This window comes from Thalassophryne amazonica, chromosome 10 (genome assembly GCF_902500255.1).
Source record: "Thalassophryne amazonica chromosome 10, fThaAma1.1, whole genome shotgun sequence".
NCBI lineage: Eukaryota > Metazoa > Chordata > Actinopteri > Batrachoidiformes > Batrachoididae > Thalassophryne > Thalassophryne amazonica.
The window spans coordinates 16,840,612-16,864,589 of NC_047112.1; the positions used below are offsets into that span (position 1 = coordinate 16,840,612).

A 23,978-nucleotide genomic window follows, 5' to 3' on the forward strand; every position below is an offset into this window, starting at 1 on the left:
GGATGGAGAACACAGATGGTACACTGCACATAAATGGGTTCAGGATAAGAAATATATGAATATGAATTATTTATTGAATTAACAGCAAAGTATAGAAAGGACAGACAAGATCTAATGAAGTCCTTAAAAGTAAGACAAATAAAAATGTGTGACTTAAAAGTCAGAATTCATACCAAAACACCAATAACACAAGTAAGACACCTCCACAGTCTGATGCACATATTCAATTTACCCTTAGCTTCACTTTCCATCTTTTGCTATTCTCAATGTCCATATCTACTATCACATAAGGTCTATAGAGTGCACAAACCTCACCTGAAGCTTTTTTTGCTTTTGAAAAAAATACTCTGATATCCATCACTGCACATACATATATATATGTATGTATGTATGTATGTATGTGTGTGTGTGTGTGTGTGTATATATATATATATATATATATATATGTATGTATGTATGTATGTATGTATGTGTGTGTGTGTGTGTGTGTGTGTGTGCTCAAGCACCCCTAAAAATAGGCTAACTCCGCCCCGATGATAAGAACAGTGCGATCTTGTCTGTTATTCATCAAAAAGTCGCTCTTTGCATAACAGCAACTTGTGTAAATAAACATGCACTTTATGTTCTTGATGATACTATTCCCAAAAAAGTCTGGACGATTTTGCAGCTTCAAAATGCAATACAAAAGATGGGGATCTTTTGTAAACTTAGTTAAACTGCATGTAATTGCTCTTACCTTTCTTTTCCATAGATGGCACTAATACTCCAGCAGGCGGTCCATAACTATGAAACATCTCCTTTGTTTTTTCAACCGGGGTCACCTGGATGTTGAACTGGCAGAGGTTTTACACCGGATGCGCTTCCTGAAGCAACTCCACATTGCATGGAAAAGGGTGGAGGGGTGGGGTGACCTTCCACAATGAAACCAAGTGCACTAACCACTTGGTCACCAGTCACCACCCCTACACTCAGAAAAATGGCTCTTTGGATGAACTCAGTTCAATTATGTGCAGGATTTCCAGCACAAACTCAAATAATGTGCATCCATGCAAGATAATGTCATTTAATTGAGTTGGGGCTACATATATTTATTAGTTGGAAATCCTGCACATAACTGAATTGAGTTCATCCAATGCAACAGTTTTTTGATCTGAAAATCTTAAAATTCAGTTTTGAAAGCAAGTGAAATTATGATTTTTTTTTTTTAATGTGACATCACCGTGATCAGATCTAAGCAGAATTAAAACTCAGAAGCAGCAAATTTATTGAATCAAATGATTAAATTTTTCAGCAACGCCTTTACTCAAACTGAGAGTATTTAACGTGGTCATTTTTTAAATTTGTTATATCCAATATACAGAGTACTTGGCAATGTTTTTTTTCTTCCCCAAACTGTGTTTTCTTTTAAACACTGATAAGCCTCTGTCTCCTGGTCTCCTTCTATGTCCAGCTCCTTGTCCTCACACTGATTTGAAGACCTCCTTGGATTGCAGCACGAACGCAGCAATGGCGTCGTGGACGCCAGGCAGCGGGATACTCCATTACAACGCCACCGCTGAATCTTTGTCTTCCTCCCAAAAGTTGAGCTGCTCCACAAACGGCTCCAGCTGCAATATCAGCTCCCTGCACTGTGGGGAGAGCTACAAAGTCAGCGTGAACGGACAGGGACGGAACTGTGAGAGTCCTGCTCGCTACTGGTACACAGTCAATACAGGTAACGTATTAAGGTTGGTTTGTATCTGTAACAAATGAGAGGGGGGTGGTGCTGTTCACATTTATATTTAAGGAGTTTAAAGCTATAGTTTGAAGGATTTATGGGTGTTAATTAAAAGAAATCCAACAGAGCACTAATAACCATATGTTAATTAGTGTATAATTAATTGCAACAGTAATTACCTGAAACCCCGTCGCCAAAGAAGTGAAAACATGAGGGGAATCAAAATCATGCCCGGAGAATACATACTGCAGTCTACAATCTCACCACTAGATGACACTAAAGCCAACACACTGTAGTTCTAGCAGTACCAGCAACTTCAGAACCACAAAAGCATGCATCAGTAAAAGTATATTTACACTTGTCATAGGAGCACTATCTCTGTTTAGCGATATAATGAGGTATGAAACAATCATATTTGCTTGGTGGATTTTATGATTTGTAAAACGTACAACAAACTATGACGTGTTAAAATCCCAAAGTCAATTATTTTAGATTTGATGAGTTCTAAAGGTGTTGTTATGTGATATCTGATAGTTCTTGTTGGAAGCAAGACATATACAGGACACACAAAATGTAAATTCCCGCTGTCCAAACATGTATTTGAGGCATTTAAGGAAAGTCCACCATGAGACATGGATGCTCTCTCCAATTAGAAGAAGAATTTGACTGATTTTTGTCTCTCTCTTGCAGCACCCTGCCCTCCCACCCTCAAAACAGTCAATTCGTCCTGTCAATCAAACAACATTACGGTGTCATGGGAGGTCTCACAGGGCTCCGTGACATACATGGCTGTGGCCAAGGACTCAGAGGGCCACAAAATGTCCTGTAACACCAGCACCACCACTTGCCAGATAACTGGTCTCCTCTGTGGACAACATTATGAAGTTTATGTTGTTGGCGTCAATAAAAATTGTGTCGGGTCCAAGAGCACCAGTCAGATGATTCAAACAGGTAGGCATTTTGTTACAGGTGACAGATAAATTTGACATAAAATGCAATAGGAACTGTAGTTATAAAGTTTATCAGAAGTAATGCGAAACAGCTGGTGATGCCTGTGGCACATGAAGGGCTGATGATCTGCCCGAAAAACAAACAAAAAAGTGAGGACATGGGAAGAAACACCAGACAAACTACAGACTTGAGTGTTAATGACACAATACAAGGCAGGTGCGTGATTGCAGTGAGACTCAGTTGTGGAGCCAAGACAAAGTGCACACTCACGAACAGCACAGAGGAACATAACCACTGCACGGAAGCTAAATGTGATTCGTTTGTTTCTTTGCAGCTCCATGTGTGCCACAGCATGTGCACCACCACCTCGACTGTTCGTCCGGTGACCTCAACATCACGTGGGAATCGAGCGGTTATGCCGTCTACTTCCACACCACCGTGCAGAGCACCAGCGCAGACATTAAGACCTGCAAAACAGCAGAGCACCACTGTGTGATACCCCGCATGCAGTGTGGTCTGACCTACAATGTCACAGTGCTGGCCCACGATGGAGTTTGCAATAGCTCCCGCAGTGCCACACTGCAGGTCACGACAGGTAAGACAGTATAATTACAATATAATTAAGTGAAAGTGAAAGCAACACCTTTTTTTGGGCATGACTTTATTTTTTTTTATTTTTTATCTATTCACCCTTATACATCCTTTTTGTTTTCTTTTGCTGTTACTTTTACTTAATTTACTTTTGCAGTGATGGTTGTAATTTCAGCTTGAACTTGTCAGAGTGGTGGAGGGGAGTGGGAATATTTGGGCCTGATTTATATAGAAGTGCAACACAATTCAGTTTTCTTAAATTTCAAAATCATGAGATAGGATGCATTGCAAGAATAAATTTGTAGTCCTTTCAACTGAAGAAATTTGGTGGGGACACTCTTTGGGGCCTGTCTGGTTATGGAAGTTTGGGCTTATGGATTTAATTTCCCTGGGTTCCCCAAGAAGGGCAAAAAAGAAAGAAAGAATGAAAAAGAGACAATTTTTATAAATGAATTGCTGAAACAAACAAACACAAAACTGTCCTGTAACTTTGCATAAAGATTCTTTGGGAGGCTGCCTACAGACAGAAAAAAAAATTAATTGTCCTTGAATTGTTCCAAGGGGCCCCCAGAGCCCCACAAAAGGGCAAAAACTAAAAAAAGGAGAAAAAACAAAGAAAAAGAAAAAAAAAATGTTCACACTGTCTGATTCATTGCAGAAAATCTGTTCATAGATTTTAATTTTTATTTTTTATTTTCTGAAACGGTACAAACACTCCTTGGGGGACTGGGACTGTCTCATCACGTATTAGACTTTCTCATTTAATCCCAGAGGTGCCCCCCCAGGGGTTCCCAAAAAGGGCAAAAAAAAAAAAAAAATGCAGGTGGATACATACAAATGACTTCATGTCACTTTCTCAATATTTGTTCAAAATTACTGATATCTTTTCTTTGTCCAGTGGCCTTCAAGGTCTCTTGACCCTGTTTTTCTAAAATTTAGTCTAAAGCTCAGCTCCAGTCTGGAATAGAAACCATTAAATTTGGGTTAAGTCCAGATGATGGTCAGAGACAGAAACTCTTTCATGACTTTTATGGAAGATTTGGGTTTGGGACAGTCAGAATCAGAATCAAGTTTATTGGCAAGTAAGTTTTCACATACAAGGAATTTGCTATTTTTGCTGTGTTCTGTGCAAATAAACACAAGTTCAAGACAAGACACTTCATCTGCTTTGTCTCAGTCCACCTGTCTGTAAATGGGTACCGATCTTGCCTCGGGGGGGGTTTAACTTGTGAGGAACTGATATTTCATCCAGGGGGAGTCGCAGACTCTCATCTGCTTCATGAGACAGAATCCAGGGATGCACCAATGAGCCTCAGGGCCTATACAGGATGTAAGAAGTGGAGCGTAGGGCGATTTGGACCGTGACAGATTCAGCCCCCAGCTGTGTTACGATTTCTGTTTGGTGCTTTGTTACAGTCAGACTTGAGTTTGACATCATGCTCGTACTGACTGTCATTTCCTCCTTCACTCACCTTCCCTCCCTCTCAGCTCCCTGCCCGCCCATGTCCTTCCAGCCCACTGTGAACTGTCTCACTGGTGTTGTCAGTGTGACCTGGCAAGACAGAATGGCGGGAGTCCTGTACATGGTTTCAGCAGTGAACTCCAGTGGTCAAGTGCACAACTGCAGCAGCAGCACCGCGAACAGCTGTAATCTCAGCACACTGGAGTGTGGCACAGAGTACAGCGTCACCATCACACCATCCAGAGATGGTTGTGTGGGCAGAACCAGCCCACCCAAGACATTCAAGTCAAGTAAGGATCAATACCGTAGTGATGAGTAAAAAACGGTTAGATGAAACCGAAATCATGAAGACTTTTAAGCAGGATTTCCCTCATTGAGATGGGGTGGATTTCTGATTGGCAGGTCCTTGTGTACCCCACCTGACTGGTGTGGAGATCGACTGTCTGACAAACTCAGCCTGGGTCATGTGGGAGGAGTCTGCTCCGGCTGAAGGTTACGTTGTCCTGGCGACAAAAGACGGGCTGTCATCATCCAATGCTACCTATAGTTTTTATTGTAACACCACAGAGGACAGGGTGTGTGATCTGCCACCGCTGAAGTGTGGCGAGAACCTCACTTTCACTCTTCAGGCTCGTAACGGGTACTGCACCAGTGTGCCCAGTAACGCTGTCAAGACTGAAACTGGTAAGAAAAAAAAAAATGCAATAAAGAGCTTAAAATATTTACTCACGTACCCATATAAAGACGATTACATCAGTTTTACTTACAATGAAAATATGTTACCACTAAGGTGAAAATGATAGTAAATACCACCGTGCAAACTCTATAGGCACATATACAGTCAAGTCCATAAGTATTTGGACAGTGATGGAATGGTTGATGAATGAAACAGTGATGATGATGAGACTTTCAGTTTTAATTAATTGGACGTCACGTCAACCACCATTTAGGAGTTACAGCCATTTTTATACCTGGTGCTTTCAATTTCAGAGCCCATCAGAAACAGATTTTTTTTATTATTGTTATTTATAATTAATCACTCAGACAGCCAACTTATTTTTTCTAAAGTCATGGGATGGACTGAAGTCACTGAATATGTCTTGGACATCATTTCCATCAATTATTAAGACAAATAGTGAGGTACTGTTTGGAGGAGGCAGTTCTCAAAAATGGAATAACTGTGCAAAAATCAGACTAGTGAGGGAAGCCACCAAGAGACCCATGACAACTCTGAAGTCTTTACAGGCTGTTGTTGCTATGACTGGAGAAACTGTGGGCTGTGCAACTACTTTTGTCTGTTGTATCACCATGCACACAGGTTTCTGGAAGAGTGGCACAGAGAATGAACAATTCTAGGCTCAGTTCTCCCGTGCACTGTAAAACCTAACAAGTTGACTTGACTTTGTTAAAAAAGGAAATCGATTGCCTGGAAAAATATAAGTAAGGAACAAGTATTTTTTCATGTACAATATTTTTAAATGAAAAAAGCATTTGTTAATTACTTTTTCCAGGCAATCAGCTTTCACATTTTTTAAAAGTAAAATCAACTTATCTGGTTTTACAGTGTGTGCCTTCTGGCAAAGCGTAGGTGAAATTTGGCTTCTTCTTTTAACGAAACTCCTTTTGTATACCACTCCAGCAGGAAGCTGTATATAACTGAGGTTGCAACAGACAAACGTTTTACGATGCACAGTTTCTCCAATCACAACCAGAGGAGATTATAGTACCTCCTTCAGAGTTACCTGGGTGTCTTGATGGCTTCCCTCATTTGTGTCCTTCTTGCATGGTAACTCAGGTTTTGAGAACTGCCTGTTTCGGACAGATTTACCATACAGAGCCATACATTTAGTATTATCTCTGGACCAAAGCAAAGTGTGGGTTTGGGTGGTGGTTCATGTTCAAAATAATTATCACATAAATATTACGGATTATTTGAAAATCACTGTACACATTGAAGCCCAGAAGCCCCAGCAGTCTTAATATTGATCTAGGGGCACTTTTCTTTCCTCAGCTCCTTGTCCTCCTGAGACCATTGAGCATGCAGTGGCTTGTGAAAATGGCACAGTTGAGATGTCCTGGTCAGCAAGTCCAGGCGCAGTGACGTACACAGCCACACTGGAGAAGTCCAATGGGGACCACACTTGCTGCACCACATCTGACACCAGCTGTAAACTCACCGACCTCCCGTGTGGAACCGCATACGTTCTGCTTGTCATAGCTGAGGGACGGACCTGCAACAGCACCCCGAGCTGGGGAATCTTAGTCGAGACAGGTATTCGACTTGCCATACAAAGTCCTGTTGTAGTGCACACGTTGGTGAAACACTCTCAAAGAGACCCTTGACAAGGAGGAAGTACTTAAAGAAGTAGGAAACTTTTCAGAAACGTTCCTGTCTTTAGGACCAAAGAACCTGCCACACTTGAACCAGTGCGTGCTCCCAGACCTGAAGTTAAAATTGAAGTCTTTCAGCATTTGGTGTTTTATGTTTGCTCAAAAAACACACAACATGATACAGTATCAAGAAAAGTCCAAAAGTGACCAAAAAATAAAGAGGATCTGGAAACAGATTTACAGACATCCCTTGCTGTAAATTCACACATTCTTAATGCTACGTGAAATACAATTCAACTGCAACAAAGGCACTTTCAATTTCAATTTATTTAGTTTATATAGTGACACATCGCAACAGAAGTAAGTTGTAACATTACCAGCCCCCAGGGTCCCAAGCACACAGGCGACAGTGATAAGGAAAACCTCCCTCTGATGATACTGAGGAAGAAACCTCAAGCAGACCAGACTCAAAGGGGTGACCCACTGCTTAGGCCATTCTAACAGTTTTATAAAACAGAACACAACACAACAAAAGAAGATGCATTTGATGAGAAGTCTATGCAGGCGTCCAGTCCACAGGCAGGGGTCATCCAGCAGTGCTCATGCCACTCAGTGGGCCTGTTCCCATGACATGTTTCACATTCCACGTCCATTTCAGAAATTATGAAATTATGCAGCACTTTTTGCATGAATTACATAATTCCAGTTCAGGAGTCTTAAAGTTGGTTCTAACATGGTTCTGTATGATTGGAAATAAAGATTGTAACTTATCTCACATTCAGTTTTCTTCAGAAAAAAAGATCCAGAGAATAGCTCTTTAACAGGAACTGTACTCTGATTATGGCAAACAATTCAAAAATAGCACACTCTGCCAAAACCCAAAATAACATTTTTTCCCCCAACGCAATGTCTTATAACATTTTTTTGAGATCAAACGTTTACTTCCACCTCCCGAAAATAATGGTAGCTATTTAAGACCTGGTTTGTGATTTTCAGAAGGTTTTATAAATGTACATTTATTTGAAAAACGGCCAATATTTCCATCCATCCATCCATGCATCCATCCATTTTCTTCTGCTTTATCCGGAGTCGGGTCGCGGGGGCAGCACCTCAAGCAAAGCCGCCCAGACCTCCCGATCCACACACACCTCCCCCAGCTCCTCCGGGGGAACCCCAAGGCATTCCCAAGCCAGCCGAGAGATGTAGTCCCTCCAGCGTGTCCTGGGTCTTTCCCAGGGCCTCCTCCCAATGGGACGTGCCCGGAACACCTCTCCAGCGAGGCGTCCAGGGGGCATCCGGAAAAGATGCCCGAGCCACCTCAACTGACTCCTTTCGACGTGGAGGAGCAGCGGCTCCACTCTGAGCTCCTCCCGAGTGACCGAGCTCCTCACCCTATCTCTAACGGAGCGCCCAGCCACCCTGCGGAGGAAACTCATCTCGGCCGCTTGTACTCGTGATCTCGTTTTTTCGGTCATGAGCCAAATCTCATGACCATAGGTGAGGATCGGAACGTAGATCAATCAGTAAATCGAGAGCTTTGCCCCCCTACTCAGCTCTCTCTTCACCACGACGGTCCGATACAGCGACCGCATCACTGCAGATGCTGCACCGATCTATCGATCTCACGCTCCATCCATCTCTCACTCGTGAACAAGACCCCGAGATACTTAAACTCCTCCACTTGAGGCAAGGACACTCCACCGACCTGAAGAGGGCAAAGCACCTTTTTCTTGTCGAGAACCATGGCCTCGGATTTGGAGGTGCTGATTTTCATCCCGGACGCTTCACACTCGGCTGCAAACTGCCCAAGTGCACGCTGAAGGTCCTGATTTGACGAAGCCAACAGAACCACATCATCCGCAAACAGCAGAGACGAGATTCTGTGGTTCCCAAACCAAACCCCCTCTACACCGTGGCTGCGCCTAGAAATTCTGTCCATAAAAATAATGAACCGGTGACAAAGGGCAGCCCTGGCGGAGGCCAACGTGCACTGGAAACAGGTTTGACTTACTACCGGCAATGCGAACCAAGCTCCTGCTGCAGTCGTACAGGGACCGGATAGCCCTTAGCAAAGGACCCCGGACCTCATACTCCCAGAGCACTCCCACAGGGTGCCCCGAGGGACACGTCGAACATCTTCTCCAGATCCACAAAACACATGTGGACTGGTTGGGTGAACTCCCATGAACCCTCGAGCACCCGATGGAGCGTGTAGAGCTGATCCAGTGTGCCGCGACCAGGACGAAAACCACACTGCTCCTCCTGAATCCAAGGTTCGACCATCGGTTGAATTCTCCTCTCCAGTACTCTGGAATAGACCTTACCGGGGAGGCTGAGGAGTGTGAAAAATGGCCAGTCCTTCCATTTTACAATATATAAATAAATTAAAGAAAAACAATCCCAGATGGAAATTAAAGAAACTGACAAACTCATTTGAAGCTACAAGTAACTTCAGCCACACCTGTTCCTAATTTCCACCATGCATGTGATGAGATTATCCCCTGTAACAAATCCAAACATGTCCAGCAGGTGGCAGGCTCCTAATTTCTATTATCTGTCCAGCATCCACCCACCACCCAGCAGGTGGCAGTGTTCAGCATAAGAAAAGCAAAGTTTCTTGTTGATCTGTTCCATCAAAATTCACAAAATTTTATTTGGTTTAATTTGTCATTATACGTTTTATAAAACCAGAGATACACAAGATAATAACATTTATTCTTTTTGAGTCTGAAAAGTGTGAACTTGTTAATTTATCTATCTGTGTATTCATTCACTCATTGCGTTGAAGCCTTGGAAAACATAAATAAAAATCTTTTACAAATATCCAACTTAAGTTGCTTTATCTGGATGTGACCCAAAATTTTAAACAACACTTTCCAGGAGAGATCAAACTTTTAGCACTATATTAAATGGGTTTGATAGTTTGAGGAATTGTGCAAAGAAAAGAAAAAAAAAATCCAACAAGTAAACCAATGTGTGAAATCATACCCCCACTTTCAGAGGGAATGAACAAAAGTCAGAAAACATCTGGATTTTAGGAGAAGGAATGTTTCTCCAAAACATGTCAAAGCAGTTCCTAAGTGACTGTGTCCCCACAGAGCCATGTGTTCCAGAGGAACTCAAGGTCAGTCTGAGCTGCATCACCAACGTGGCCTCCATGTCGTGGAACTACAGCGCCCGAGGCCTGAATTACCACGTGATGGCTGTGAGCGATAACGGCCACACGGACGAGTGCAGCTCCCCTTTTAACAGATGTGACCTGAGAGGCTTGCAGTGTGGACGGTACTACAATGCGACGGTGGTGGCAAAGGGCTTCAGATGCACCACCAAACCCAGTGACAGTGTGTCCATCAAGACTGGTAGGTGGAGCTTCATGCTGAAATAGTGTCCAGAAGTTAAAAATGATTGAATGAATAAAGAGGATTATTAATTATTGCAGCTTTAAAGCATTAAAAAAAAATGTATGGAACACCCTCACACGTTTAGTGTCTCTTCTCACCAGTGCCATGCACCCCGGCAAACTTCTCCTCTGTGACGGACTGTGAGGCCGGTTCTCTGGTTATATCCTGGAGAGAGAGCTCAGGAGCAGACTCTTACCTCGCCACAGTGCACGACAGCATCGGTCTGTCCACGACGTGCCTGGCAACAACCCAAGGCTTCTGCAGCGTGCTGGGAATCCACTGCGGCCAGATCTACCACACCACTCTGGTGTCTTCTGACGGATACTGCGACAGCCCACCTACACCTGTGATGGACACACATTCAGGTAGGAAAGAGGAACACCTGGTTGATGCAGCTCATGGGCTGTGGATGGAACACATACTGTAAATTCCAGAGTGTAAGTCATGCGTGTTTAAAAAATGCCTCTTGAACAGGAAAAAAACTCGCACTAGAGTATATGTCACACCTGTTTTTCTATTATTACATCTTTAATTTGGGAGTTTCATGCATTGCTATGGTGTACTTTCTATTATTGGTATTTATTCTTTTATTATTAGTTTATTTTGTTTAGTGTTTTGATTCCTGGGAAAATCCTATATAAATAGTCATAATAATTATAACAAATGTGTGATTTTTCAGTATACATGTCGTATCGAAGTATATGTCGCAGCATCTCCCAAAGTAGTAAAGTGCAACTTATATTCCAGAAAATAAGGTATTTAGCGATTGATGCACTCGTCTGTACAAGATCTCATATTTGCAGACTCGTAGCAAAAAACATCAGGGGTTTTCTCTTTGTAAATGTGAATAAAAAATTTATGAAAAAGTATTTCACCATCTCTCTATCAATTAAGAAAATCATTTGAGTCCTTCAATCAGAGACTCTGCAGAGTGCTAGTTCACTGTGGGAATAGTTTTGTTTATTATTGTGATGCCCTGCGATAAACTGGCAGCCTGTCCAAGATGTACCCCGCTTCTCACCCAGTGACCCCTGGGATGTGCTCCAAGGCCCCCATGACCCTTAATTGGAATAAGCAGGTATAGAAAATGAATGCATGAGTGAAGGAATTATTTTATTATCATTTCAAGGCAAAAGCTTTTTTTTTTTTCCCAACATTTTATTTATAAAGGGACCATGTACAATAAAAACATAAATGTTTCCATTTGATGCATTGTACCAGAGTTAGCTTAAAGCTAATTTACATCTGCAGTCCCTTGACAAATCACAGTTAAAACATAAATAATAAAACATCACAAAAATATAAACTCAAAACTGCAAATCTATAAATCACCCACACAGACATATACACTCACATCCACACAAACACATTCACACAATCCTATTTACATAATGTTTCAAAAAAATCAGTGGTTACAGAATTGAGTACCTTTCAGAAAATTTTTCAACTTGTTCTTGAAACTTCCAGTAGAATCAGAGTTCTTGATGCCGTCAGGGAGAGCATTCCACTGAGTCGTGGCTTTCACAGAGAAAGCTGACTGACCAAAAGCAGTACGACGGAAAGGCACAGAACAGTCTCTTATTGAAGATATTCTGGTAGATCTTATGGACTGCACCGGACAAATATTAACAAATTCACATAATGGGGAAGGAGCCAAGCCATTCAAAATCTTGAATGTAAGACACAGATTAGAGAACAGTTTATAGTTCTCAAAACTAAACAAATCTTGCAGTGGTGATATTGCATAGATTTTTTATCTAAAGTTTTTAATGTTTGTTTATATAGAGATTCCAGTGGCTTAATAGTTGTTTCTCCAGCCTGCCCCCAACATGTGATACAATATGACAAATGAGGAAAAAATCATAGCATGCATAAAGGTCTTTGCAGCATCCATTGAAAGACAGCCTCTAATATGTCTAAAACGCATCAAATTATATCTGATAGTTTTGGTCATTTTTTTCACATGACTTAAAATTAAGATTTGAATCAATTACAACCCCTGGCAAAAATTATGGAATCAACGGCCTCGGAGGATGTTCATTCAGTTGTTTAATTTTGTAGAAAAAAAGCAGATCACAGACATGACACAAAACTAAAGTCATTTCAAATGGCAACTTTCTGGCTTTAAGAAACACTATAAGAAATCAGGAAAAACAATTGTGGCAGTCAGTAACGGTTACTTTTTTAGACCAAGCAGAGGGAAAAAAATATGGAATCACTCAATTCTGAGGAAAAAATTATGGAATCATGAAAAACAAAAGAACGCTCCAACATCACTAGTATTTTGTTGCACCACCTCTGGCTTTTATAACAGCTTGCAGTCTCTGAGGCATGGACTTAATGAGTGACAAACAGTACTCTTCATCAATCTGGCTCCAACTTTCTCTGATTGCTGTTGCCAGATCAGCTTTGCAGGTTGGAGCCTTGTCATGGACCATTTTCTTCAACTTCCACCAAAGATTTTCAATTGGATTAAGATCCGGACTATTTGCAGGCCATGACATCGACCCTATGTGTCTTTTTGCAAGGAATGTTTTCACAGTTTTTGCTCTATGGCAAGATGCTTTATCATCTTTCCTTTCAATTGATGGGATAAGAAAAGTGTCCAAAATATCAACGTAAACTTGTGCATTTATTGATGATGTAATGACAGCCATCTCCCCAGTGCCTTTACCTGACATGCAGCCCCATATCATCAATGACTTGAAATTTACATGTTCTCTTCAGGCAGTCATCTTTATAAATCTCATTGGAACGGCACCAAACAAAAGTTCCAGCATCATCACCTTGCCCAATGCAGATTCGAGATTCATCACTGAATATGACTTTCATCCAGTCATCCACAGTTCACGATTGCTTTTCCTTAGCCCATTGTAACCTTGTTTTTTTCTGTTTAGGTTGGCTTTTGTTTAGCTTTTCTGTATGTAAATCCCATTTCCTTTAGGCAGTTTCTTACAGTTCGGTCACAGACGTTGACTCCAGTTTCCTCCCATTCATTCCTCATTTGTTTTGTTGTGCATTTTCGGTTTTTGAGACATATTGCTTTAAGTTTTCTGTCTTGATGCTTTGATGTCTTCCTTGGTCTACCAGTATGTTTGCCTTTAACAACCTTCCCATGTTGTTTGTATTTGGTCCAGAGTTTAGACACAGCTGACTGTGAACAACTAACATCTTTTGCAACATTGCGTGATGATTTACCCTCTTTTAAGAGTTTGATAATCCTCTCCTTTGTTTCAATTGACATCTCTCGTGTTGGAGCCATGATTCATGTCAGTCCACTTGGTGCAACAGTTCTCCAAGGTGTGATCACTCCTTTTTAGATGCAGACTAATGAGCAGATCTGATTTGATGCAGGTGTTAGTTTTGGGGATGAAAATTTACAGGGTGATTCCATAATTTATTCCTCAGAATTGAGTGATTCCATATTTTTTTTTCCCTCTGCTTGGTCTAAAAAAGTAACCGTTACTGACTGCCACAATTTTTTTTTCCTGATTTCTTATAGTGTTTCTTAAAGCCAGAAAGTTGCCATTTGAAATGACTTTAGTTTTGTGTCATGTCTGTGATCTGCTTTTTTTCTACAAAATTAAATAACTGAATGAATATCCTCCGAGGCCGGTGATTCCATAATTTTTACCAGGGGTTGTACTACTCCAAGATATTTAAATGTCAATCCTCTCAGCCTTTATAATGATTTCATCGCTCACACACTGGTTGGTTTTAGAAAAAAGCATACCTTTTTATCTTATGTTAAGGCTGAGACATGACTGGTCAAGCCACTCCATAATCCTTTCCATAGCAGCTGTCAGCTTCCTAGCTGCTAGTTCAGCAGTTTTTGCATGTGTGTATAAGACAGTATCATCAGCATACATTTGCAGATCCATGCCCTGACACACCTGTGGCAGATCATTAATATAAAGACTAAAGAGAAGGGGGCCCAAAACAGAACCTTGTGGCACACCCATTGTACACTTAATGTTATCAGAGAGAACATCCTTAACTTTAACACATTGCATCCTATCAGATAAATAAGAAGCCATCCATTGCAGCGTTTCTGATGAAATATTAAAATTTGAAAGTTTTGAAATAAGAACACTATGATTTACCGTATCAAATGCTTTTCTCAAATCCAAAAAATACGGCACCAACTAACACCCCCCCCCCCCCCCATCTAATTTAAATTTTATGTGCTCGATGAGATGTAAAACAGCTGTTTCAATGGAGTGATTGGGCCTAAAGCCAAACTGCAATGGATGTAAACAAAATTTACTATCTGCGAGCTGCCCCCCGCGACTCGACTCCGGATAAAGCGGAAGAAAATGGATGGATGGATGGATGAATGAAGATATGTAGTCAGTTGCTTCATTACAACCTTCTCAGCAACTTTCGAAAGCACTGGAAGGATACTTATTGGTCTGAAATTACTCGCTTCATGACGGTCACCAGACTTAAAGATAGGAGTGACAATGGCTGACTTGGAAAAACATTATGTTTTATTGATAAATTGATTAAGGTGGCACTAAAGTAGCCTGGTGTTTTTAATAAACATGGTATCGAACTGAAAAACATCCCTACAGTTGGAATTCTTTAAAGAACTGATAATTTTATTAGTTTAAGTATAGCATCAATAAAATGCAATTTCCTCATAACACATTTCATTGTTTGATGGAAATATGACCTTTGACCCCAAATAATTTTACACCGGTTAACTTGGAACTTCAAACACTTGAGTGACCTTTGGCATTGTCAAAGTCATTCTGGAAATCTGCCTGCAAATATCTCCAAATCAGGTTAAAAAATGTAGTCCTTGTTCATGACCCAGTGACCTTTGCCAAAATGAACCCTTTTAGTGCAGTTCAGGGGTCAACCTTCATCCACCTGTCAGGTTTGGTATTAAGTGACCAAATGGAAGGGGAAGGCCAACAAACAGAGAGACAAACAGGAGCTTGACCCAGGGATTGACCTTTGGCAAATTTGATCTTGGTCTCAGTACTTCTGGAACTCACCTGCATATGTGCACCAGGTTCACTGCAAACATGAGTGAAAAGTAAAATTACATTTTTATTTCAAAGGATTCAAAGGATTCAAAAGAATTTTATTGTCATATGCACAAAGGACATGTTCCCTGCACAATGAAATGTGTTTACTGCATTTAACCCATCCTAATTGCCAGTTAGGAGCAGAAGTCGCCTTTAGGCGCCCGGGGACCAGCTCCAGATGTATATCCTGCCTTAGGTCAACAGCAGGACTGAGCAAACTATGACCGGCCTCATGACGACAGACGACACACACAAACAACACACATAAGCCGGCCCGGTACATGAACACATATAAAAAGCACACACAAGGTAAAAGTTATTTATTTATTTATTTTAGATTAGTTTGAATGTTGGCCTTTGTTCCCAATGACCTTTAGCTTTGCCAAACAGACAAACATTGTTCAAATTATATATATATTTATAGTTTGATTTTTGGGGAAAGGCAAAATGTCATTTAAAAGTTTGGGTCCAATGGTGAGTAGAAATTATTAAATTTTGGTGCCAATCAAGAAAACAGGCAATTTAAACCTACAAAGCAAACAGAAAACAATATTCATCTGAAAAGGTCTGTTCATTTCTTGAATAAAATTGATAAAATTCTCAGGCTGAGCTACTTATAGGATGTTCCTGCAAAACTGGTTGTATTATTATGTATTGTTGTTGATCCTTTAAACGATGCAGTTAGTGATGACGATCATAACCGTCCTTTTTCATTGCCTTTCAGTCCCTTGTGTCCCAACTCATATCGCTGCCGGGATGGACTGCAGTATGAAGACAGCCATTGTGAGCTGGTTCCGGAGTGAAGGAGCTTTGTCCTATTTGGTCACAGCCACCGCGGCATCAGGCCACACCGCCACCTGTAAGGTCAACACCACCCACTGTGAGCTGGTGGCGCTGCTCTGCGGGCAAAGCTACTCCATCTCAGTAATGGCGCTGGCAATGAACTGCAGCAGCATCGCTCACATGTCAGGACAGCTGCTCACGGGTGAGAAATTAAAGCTGCTGTGTGCAAATTTTCAATACTTGAAGCCATGTTTGAAATAATTCCTAGTGTTTATTAAAGTGCTGTCCATGACGCACATACGAGGTGTATTAGATAAGAAACCGACACTTTCATTTTTTTTTTAACTATATGGATTTGAATGACGTGCGATTATCCCAATCATGCTTGAACCCTCGTGCGCATGCGTGAGTTTTTTCACGCGTCGGTGACATCATTTCCCTGTGGGCAGGCCTTGAGTGAGATGTGGTCCCGCCCTCTCGGCTGAATTCCTTTGTTTCACACGCTGCTCGAGACGGCGCGCGTTGCTTTATCAAAATTTTTTCTGGACCTGTGAGGAATATCCGAGTGGACACTATTCGAGAAATTTAGCTGGTTTTCGGTGAAAAGTTTAACGGCTGATGAGAGATTATGGGGTGTTTCTGTCGCTGTAAGGACTTCCCACGGAGCGGGACGTCACGCAGCGCTTCCAGGCGCCGTCGTCGGCCTGTTTCGAGCTGAAAACATCCTAATTTAAGGCTTAATTCACCCAGGATGTCGTGAGAGAACAGAGAAGATTCAGAAGAGGCCGGCATGAGGACTTTATGCGGACATTCCACTGTTTAAGGACATTTTTTAATGAAAGACGTGCGCGCAAATTCGCCGAGTCGTTTCCGTGATGACTCGGCGAATCTGTGTGCGCCACGACAGGAAAAACACCTCCGTGTTGAAAACCATTTGTAAAATTCAGGCGGCTTTTGATGGCTTTCAACAAGTGAGTAACTGAGAAATTGTTTAACAGCTTGGGCATGTTCCAACTTGCCCGTTAAGGTTTCCAAAGGAGGTGTTTTTCCTGTCGCGACCCCCCGCGGTCGGGTCCGGCCCGACATGTGACTCTGCCCGCACGTTCTTTCATTACAAAATGTCCGTTAACAATGGAATGTCCGAATAAACTCCTCATGCCGACTTCTTCTGAAAGTTCTCTGTTCTCTGATGACTTACTGGGTCAACAGAGCCTGAAATGTGGAAGTTTTCAACTTGAAACGGTGAGACGCTGCCGCCTCGAAGCGCAGATCGCCGTCAGGCACCGTGGGCCGTCTTTAAAGCGACACTACCAGACCAAAATCTCTCATCAGCTGTTAAAATTTTTACCGAAAACCAGCTGAATTTATCGAATGGTGTCCACTCAGTTGTGCCTTACAGCTTTTGAAAAAATTTTTATCAAACAAAGCAGCAGTCTCTGAGCCATTCCTAAACAATGAAAAATCGACGAGAGGGTGGGCCACTCCTCACTCAAAGACTGCCCACAGGCGAATGACGTAACCGACAGGCGTGAAAATACTCTTGCATGCCCACGAGGGTTCAAGCATGTCTGATGTAATCACACGTGATTCAAATCCATATGGTTTTTGAAAAAAATAATGTCGGATACTTTTCTAACAGACCTCGTATATGATTCATGACCTTTTTTTTTTTTTTTTTTTTTTTTTTGCATGACGACCTGCAGATTCCATAATAAGTGACATTTCTATTTTCTCAGAGCCGTGCATCCCTCAGTACATCGTGACCCAGTACAGCGTGGGCATCGGCCAGGTGATGTGGGATGCGAGTGCTGGTGCTCAATATTACACTGTGGAGGGCCAGACATTACAGGGCCTGATGACTTCATGCATGACCAACAATACCAACTGTGCCTTGTACAACATGGCCTGCGGCCAAAAGTACATCATCAACGTGACGGCAAACAACAACGTGTGCAAAGATGTGTCTACCTCGTCTGAATCAGTCGTTATTGAGACAGGTTAGAAAACATCTTACCTGTTTTTGCCAACTGCTTCCCCCAACAGCCACACAATATATGCACTAGTGCACCTACACACCGTGCATTGACTGTAGCCTTGAGATATTAGGTTCATTCATTCATATGGATGCATATTCCTGAACTGTCCAGCAGGTGTCAGTGTCCAGCAGACGGAAGTATGTCACATCATGTGTTCAATCAGTGGTGGCCCCCCTAGTACAACCAGAGACTCAGAACTTTTAAATCATGATGCAAAATCTTTATTTTCTGACTTGAATGTTTCAATCATGAAGACTGTTGAAATGTCATTTTCCATTGCATTGAATCTTTGTCGATTTTTGTGTAAAATGTTTCTTCTTCTTCTTCTTTTTCTTCTTCTTATAATAATAATAATAATAATATTTGGTGTTTGTTTTGATTTCATGTAATACTGAGTGTCTGCTGATACCGAGTCCCAATCTGATGTTTAGATTTTCCTCAATATTATACTTATACAGTGCAGAGTACAACCACATAAATGTCGACCCATTGTATATGCTTGTCAATTTAACAGCTCTGCCATGTATTAAGAAAAAAATACCTTCAATTCAAGTTGCTTCTTAACATTTGTATTAATTTTTTTAATTAAGTAACCATACTTTGATATGTCTCATCACGTCTACTTAGTGCTGATTTGTAGTAGTACAAATAGACACTAATCATGACTGAATGCATTGGATTTGCATTTTCATTATGATACATCATAGATGAAAAATGTCTCACTTTTTCATGCACTATGTTACAATCCCATCTGCTGTGGCAGAACTTTGTGTTTTACTTCACTTATGCAGAATAACACACTGCACCAGCTGCAACAACATAAGATACACAGATATACACACAAACGTCTGATGGGATGAAACGAAAATATTAACAGACCGTCTACATGATAATTGTTATTGTTTATCCTACGCTGTTTCGTGTGGTGTTTTCAGAACCTTGCCCGCCCACTAATGTGGAGACCAGTGTGGCGTGTCAGGGCAGCATGGCGACTGTGTCATGGGAGGGAAGTCATGTGGCAGTGGGCTACAGCGTCAGTCTTTCTGGACGTGATGGCCACTCACTGTCCTGCTACTCCACGGACACTTTTTGTACTGTGAAAGATCTCCACTGTGGTACCATCTACTATACCAGCGTCGTCGCTGTTGGAAAGACGCTCAACAGCACCAGCTCCACCACTGTCTCATTGACTTCAGGTATCACCTTAAATTGTTCAATATACTTCCCTCTTACCACTGGCCTCTCAAAATACTGGTAATCAAATTGTCCATTTTCCAAGATGTCTGCCACGCTTGGTATGGAAATTCTCCTTCCGCTGATAAATATACACACAGACTTGCCCAATATTGATGATCCTAGCAACCAACCATACCTTGTTAACTATGAAGAATCCAAATATAGAGCTTCGCAAATCATCTCAGGCAGTATTACTTCAGTCTGCCAAGCATGTTGCCATCCAGTATGTAGACCTATAAGCTCAAGTCCCAGTTGTGCTACCTGTCTATGTCCTTGGACAAGCCATTGCATCACTGCAGTCCAACAACCTGCAAGGTTTTCAGAATGCACTGGACTTTATATGCCCGCATGAGTGCAAAAGGGATTTGTGACTTGGCATCGTGGGTGATGGAGCATAAAACTGATAACTGCATCGGGCGGACATTAGCAGTAAAACTTGTATTATGTTGTGCAACAACATGGGCCTTAATGTTTCTCCATGTTTCTTCTCTCTGTCGTTAGCTCCCTGTGGTGTTGAAAATGTGAAGGTGGATGTGGACTGCAACAATGACACAGCTCATGTGTCTTGGAGCTCAGCCGATGGAGCTAATTCATACTGGGTGACTGCCACTGGATCTGCTGGACACTGGACTTTGTGTGACACAAACACAAACTCCTGTTATTTGACAGACCTGCAGTGTGGTCAGACTTATAATGTCAGCCTCACCGTTATCAGCAAGGACTGTCAAACTGAGATGCACACCAACACCAGCTTCAGCACACGTGAGTCAAGTGACATCTCATTGGAGTGAATGAAGAAGCCTGTGATACTTCATATTTTACATCCCAGTACATTATTTTGAATGAAAGCTGAACTCTTTTTCAGGGCCTTGTCAACCTATGCATGTTGGAGTTGACCTGAAGTGTGGATCAAGTACAGCTAACCTGTACTGGGAGGAAAAAGAAATGGAGCTCTACGTGGCTACTGCCACCTACAGCACAGGAACAACACTGCAGTGTAACTCCACCAACTCCACCTGCCAGTTCAGTCACTTGGAGTGCGGAGAAACCTACACGTTCTCTGTCACTGCACACAGTGACACGTGTCAGAGTGCAGTCAGCAGTTCTGTGGAGATTCAGACAGGTATTAGCCAATTGTTAGTGATGTACTGATTAGCTGTTGGTTTACTAATTACGTTTTTATCAGGCTCAGGAACCAGAGGAGGCTGGACACAAGTGCTTAACTCTGACTCAGGCATTTGGTGTTCAAAAGGGTTTAATCTGGTCACAGGTGGGATTCGGTACACAAGAAGGCAGTCAAAGATCAGCATCGGTAACAAGTACATTAGGCAGGGCGTGGTCCAGAAAACAGGCAGGTGGTCAAAAACACAGCAGGCAATCAGAACTAGGACTTGGAGAAAAAACTCAGAAGGTAGGCTGGAAGCGAAGGTGGTTAGGCACAACGATTTGGTGTTGAAGGACTGAAGCAACAAGACTTGTGCGGGAGACAAGCAGGGGAAGGGCGTGACAAACAAAGGGAACAGATACACCCCAAACCAAAGCCCACACCGAAAGGCAAGAGAGTGCAGTCAAAGAAACACAAACCAAAAAACAAAACCACGCAGGAACTGAATATTAGATAAAACAGAACATACCAACAAACAAAACCCCAGTCATGACATTTTTAAAAATGTTCTGCCGTCCAGCCGAGAGGACAGTAGGAGTGTTTATTCTTTTATATGTCCTTCTTCTGTGTGTCTTCAAAAAAATATATCTTAATAATCTTTACCAATTGGTGTGAAAAAATATGCAAAACAATATGATTAATGTGTTCTGGTTTTGACTGCATTCAGTGCTTGCATGGACTGGGTGTATTGGAGTCCAGCGACTTGGATGGTGTCTGTCAGGAAAGTTTCACTGATCTTGACCTTGCAAATGATGCTGTGATCTTTGTTAAATCAATGATTGCAGTGCTTGAGATTTTGAGTGTGGACAGTCTGGTTTTGTGATTGTCCTGGATCAAGACTAAGATCCAGGCTTTCAGTGATATGACTCAGTCATCATGTGGCAAAACATGTTGAGAGATTCACATCATGGTGACATTGGTGACTTTGGGAGTTTGGCCTATGAACTTGAGGGATTTCTAATAAGAGTTTAGGGAGTCATGAGGTTGCTGGATTGAGGTATTTGATGATGCAGATACCTTTGCCGGGGAATGAAGGTCCACGTCTTCAGGGTCCATGTGCTTTCTTTCTTACTGTATTATTGTGAGACCTGGACTCTATGGATGTTGTCGGTACTTGGTCTCACCGGAGGACCTTCTGGTTCTGCTGGAATGACTATTACTTGTGTTACTTGCAGTGTGTGGCCACATGGTAGGGTTTTCTGGACATGATCCAGCAGGTGCCTCAGTGTTGAGGACAACAAATAGAGATGGCTACCATCGAGAAATGGGGATGGAGTAGTTGTCTCCCTGGGTGTTTGCCAAATAGGAACCAGGGTAGTGCTGCGGTGCGGTGAATGTAGAGCGGCACCAGAGTGCTGAAAATTAGCTTTACATTTTGGGAAGTCTTCAGAAATCCAAAATAAGCAGAAATGCTCTGTTGGGCAACGCAATTAAATACATTGGAAATATACAGTAAAATATTGTCTAACTTTCTCTCCAGAGCCCTGCCAACCGCTTGGCATCACAGTTAACGGGTCATGTGACAGTGAGACGGTGTTTCTGGATTGGATGGAAGCAAAAGGTGCAAAAATGTACGTGGTCTCAGCCATTGGAAATCTGGGCTACATCACGGCTCTCCAAACCAATGATACGATGGCAGAGCTCGAGTTGCCCTGTGGACAAATTTTCACCTTCACGGTTAAATCCCAAGATGATCAGTGTGACAGCCATCTGAGCCTGCCCAAAGATTTTAAAACAGGTGCACAATTTCTCTTTTACGTTTTGCCATATGAGGGTCATGATGTTGCAGAAAATTAACTTCTGTCTCCTGCCTTCTTAGGGCCCTGTGTACCGCAGCATGTACGGCGCTACACACACTGTGAGGACAGCAAGGGCTCCGTCAGCTGGGCCGTGAGCGACGGGGCGGAGTACTATTTGGCCTTTGCAGAGGCAGAGGATGGACATATACACACGTGCACTACAAACACCAGCCACTGTACCTGGAATGATCTGCACTGTGGCAAAATTTACACCGTTCATGTAATTGCCAGTGATTACATGTGTAGCAGCGCGCCAAGCAACGTCACTACAATACGAATGGGTACAAAAGATACTCAGTTATCTTGCATTAATTTGCTGTATCTGCTATTAGTCCGCCTTAATACTTATCTTACTTTATCGGCTTAATGGTGAGAATATATCTGCAACATAGCCCTGCTTTCAGATATTTTACTTTCGTGGAGATTCTGCTACCAAGTTGGAAAAGAAAATACAGAGAATCTGCACCAAATTGTGTGATAACAAATTGCCAAAACCACCTTGAAACTTTGTCTCGCAAAATCCCACCCCAGTAGTGTGGAACAGCCTTCATTCCTGAATCCAGGCCGACATGATCACCAAAATCAAACGAGGTCTTCCTCTTGTAAAATCCAATATTTTCACCAAATGTCATACAAATCATTTTATAGAGTATACTGTACTTCCCGGAGTGTAAGTCACACCTTTTTCTGTCTTATCAGCTCTTTGTTTTGGGGTTTTCATGCATTGTTTTAGTGTACTTTTATTATTGGCATTTATTATATTATTATTGTTTATTTTTTGTGCTTTAATTGCTGGGAAAACCCACTATAAATAATATTTATATTCATAACGAACAATATATAACTCACACTGTAATGTAAGTCACAGGACCTCCCAAACTAATAAAAAAAACATGACTTGTACTTTGGAAAATACAGTACTCCTGCTAACAAACCACCCAAATTTCCTTCAGTTTCATTCAGTGGTCACCAAATCCATGTTCTATATGTTTTCCATGTGCACCTTCTGATTAGTAAATGCTGGTGTTTCCGAGCTCTTGATTGATTGAACACAATTGTGGAATAATTAACAGTGGGTATAAGAGGAAGGGATGAAAACATGCAGGGCGAGTGATCTCCAGGAGCAAGGTCGGTGACCCCCTCAGTTCTAGTTTAGTATTCTGTTGTTTCGGTTCTCGCCATGTCAGTTTGTCTGAATATTGACCGAAGCAAATCAGTGTCACCTCTGATCCTTCCCACGTTTCCATATTTCTCACTGATTATGAGTTAAAGTTACATTTTTAATAATATTATAAACTCTTTAATAGTGTTAACGTTCTCACGTATGAAATTGTATTTTCAAGACACCTTTGTCTTCTGTTTTTAGCACCATGTGCACCCCAGAACTTGATCTCATCTCTGAACTGCTCTACAAAGGTTAATGTTTTACCTCGTTTTTCAAAGCAATTCTCTGCATGTTCCTGCTGAAAT

At 41.8% G+C, this 23,978-nt stretch overlaps 1 protein-coding gene across 1 annotated transcript; it reads left to right on the plus strand.

Moving 5' to 3' along the window:
* The first annotated feature begins 1,506 nt into the window (after positions 1 to 1,506).
* Positions 1,507 to 23,929, plus strand: LOC117519450 (fibronectin type III domain-containing protein 7). Its single transcript, XM_034180795.1, has 16 exons — positions 1,507 to 1,714; positions 2,408 to 2,668; positions 3,003 to 3,263; positions 4,676 to 5,011; positions 5,124 to 5,405; positions 6,733 to 6,993; positions 10,151 to 10,411; positions 10,555 to 10,818; positions 16,214 to 16,474; positions 18,009 to 18,269; positions 19,244 to 19,504; positions 20,046 to 20,306; positions 20,410 to 20,667; positions 22,190 to 22,447; positions 22,529 to 22,661; positions 23,875 to 23,929. Exons 1-16 carry the CDS (start codon positions 1,507 to 1,509, stop codon positions 23,927 to 23,929), a joined length of 3,882 nt encoding a protein of 1,293 aa, XP_034036686.1.
* The last annotated feature ends 49 nt before the right edge of the window (positions 23,930 to 23,978 follow it).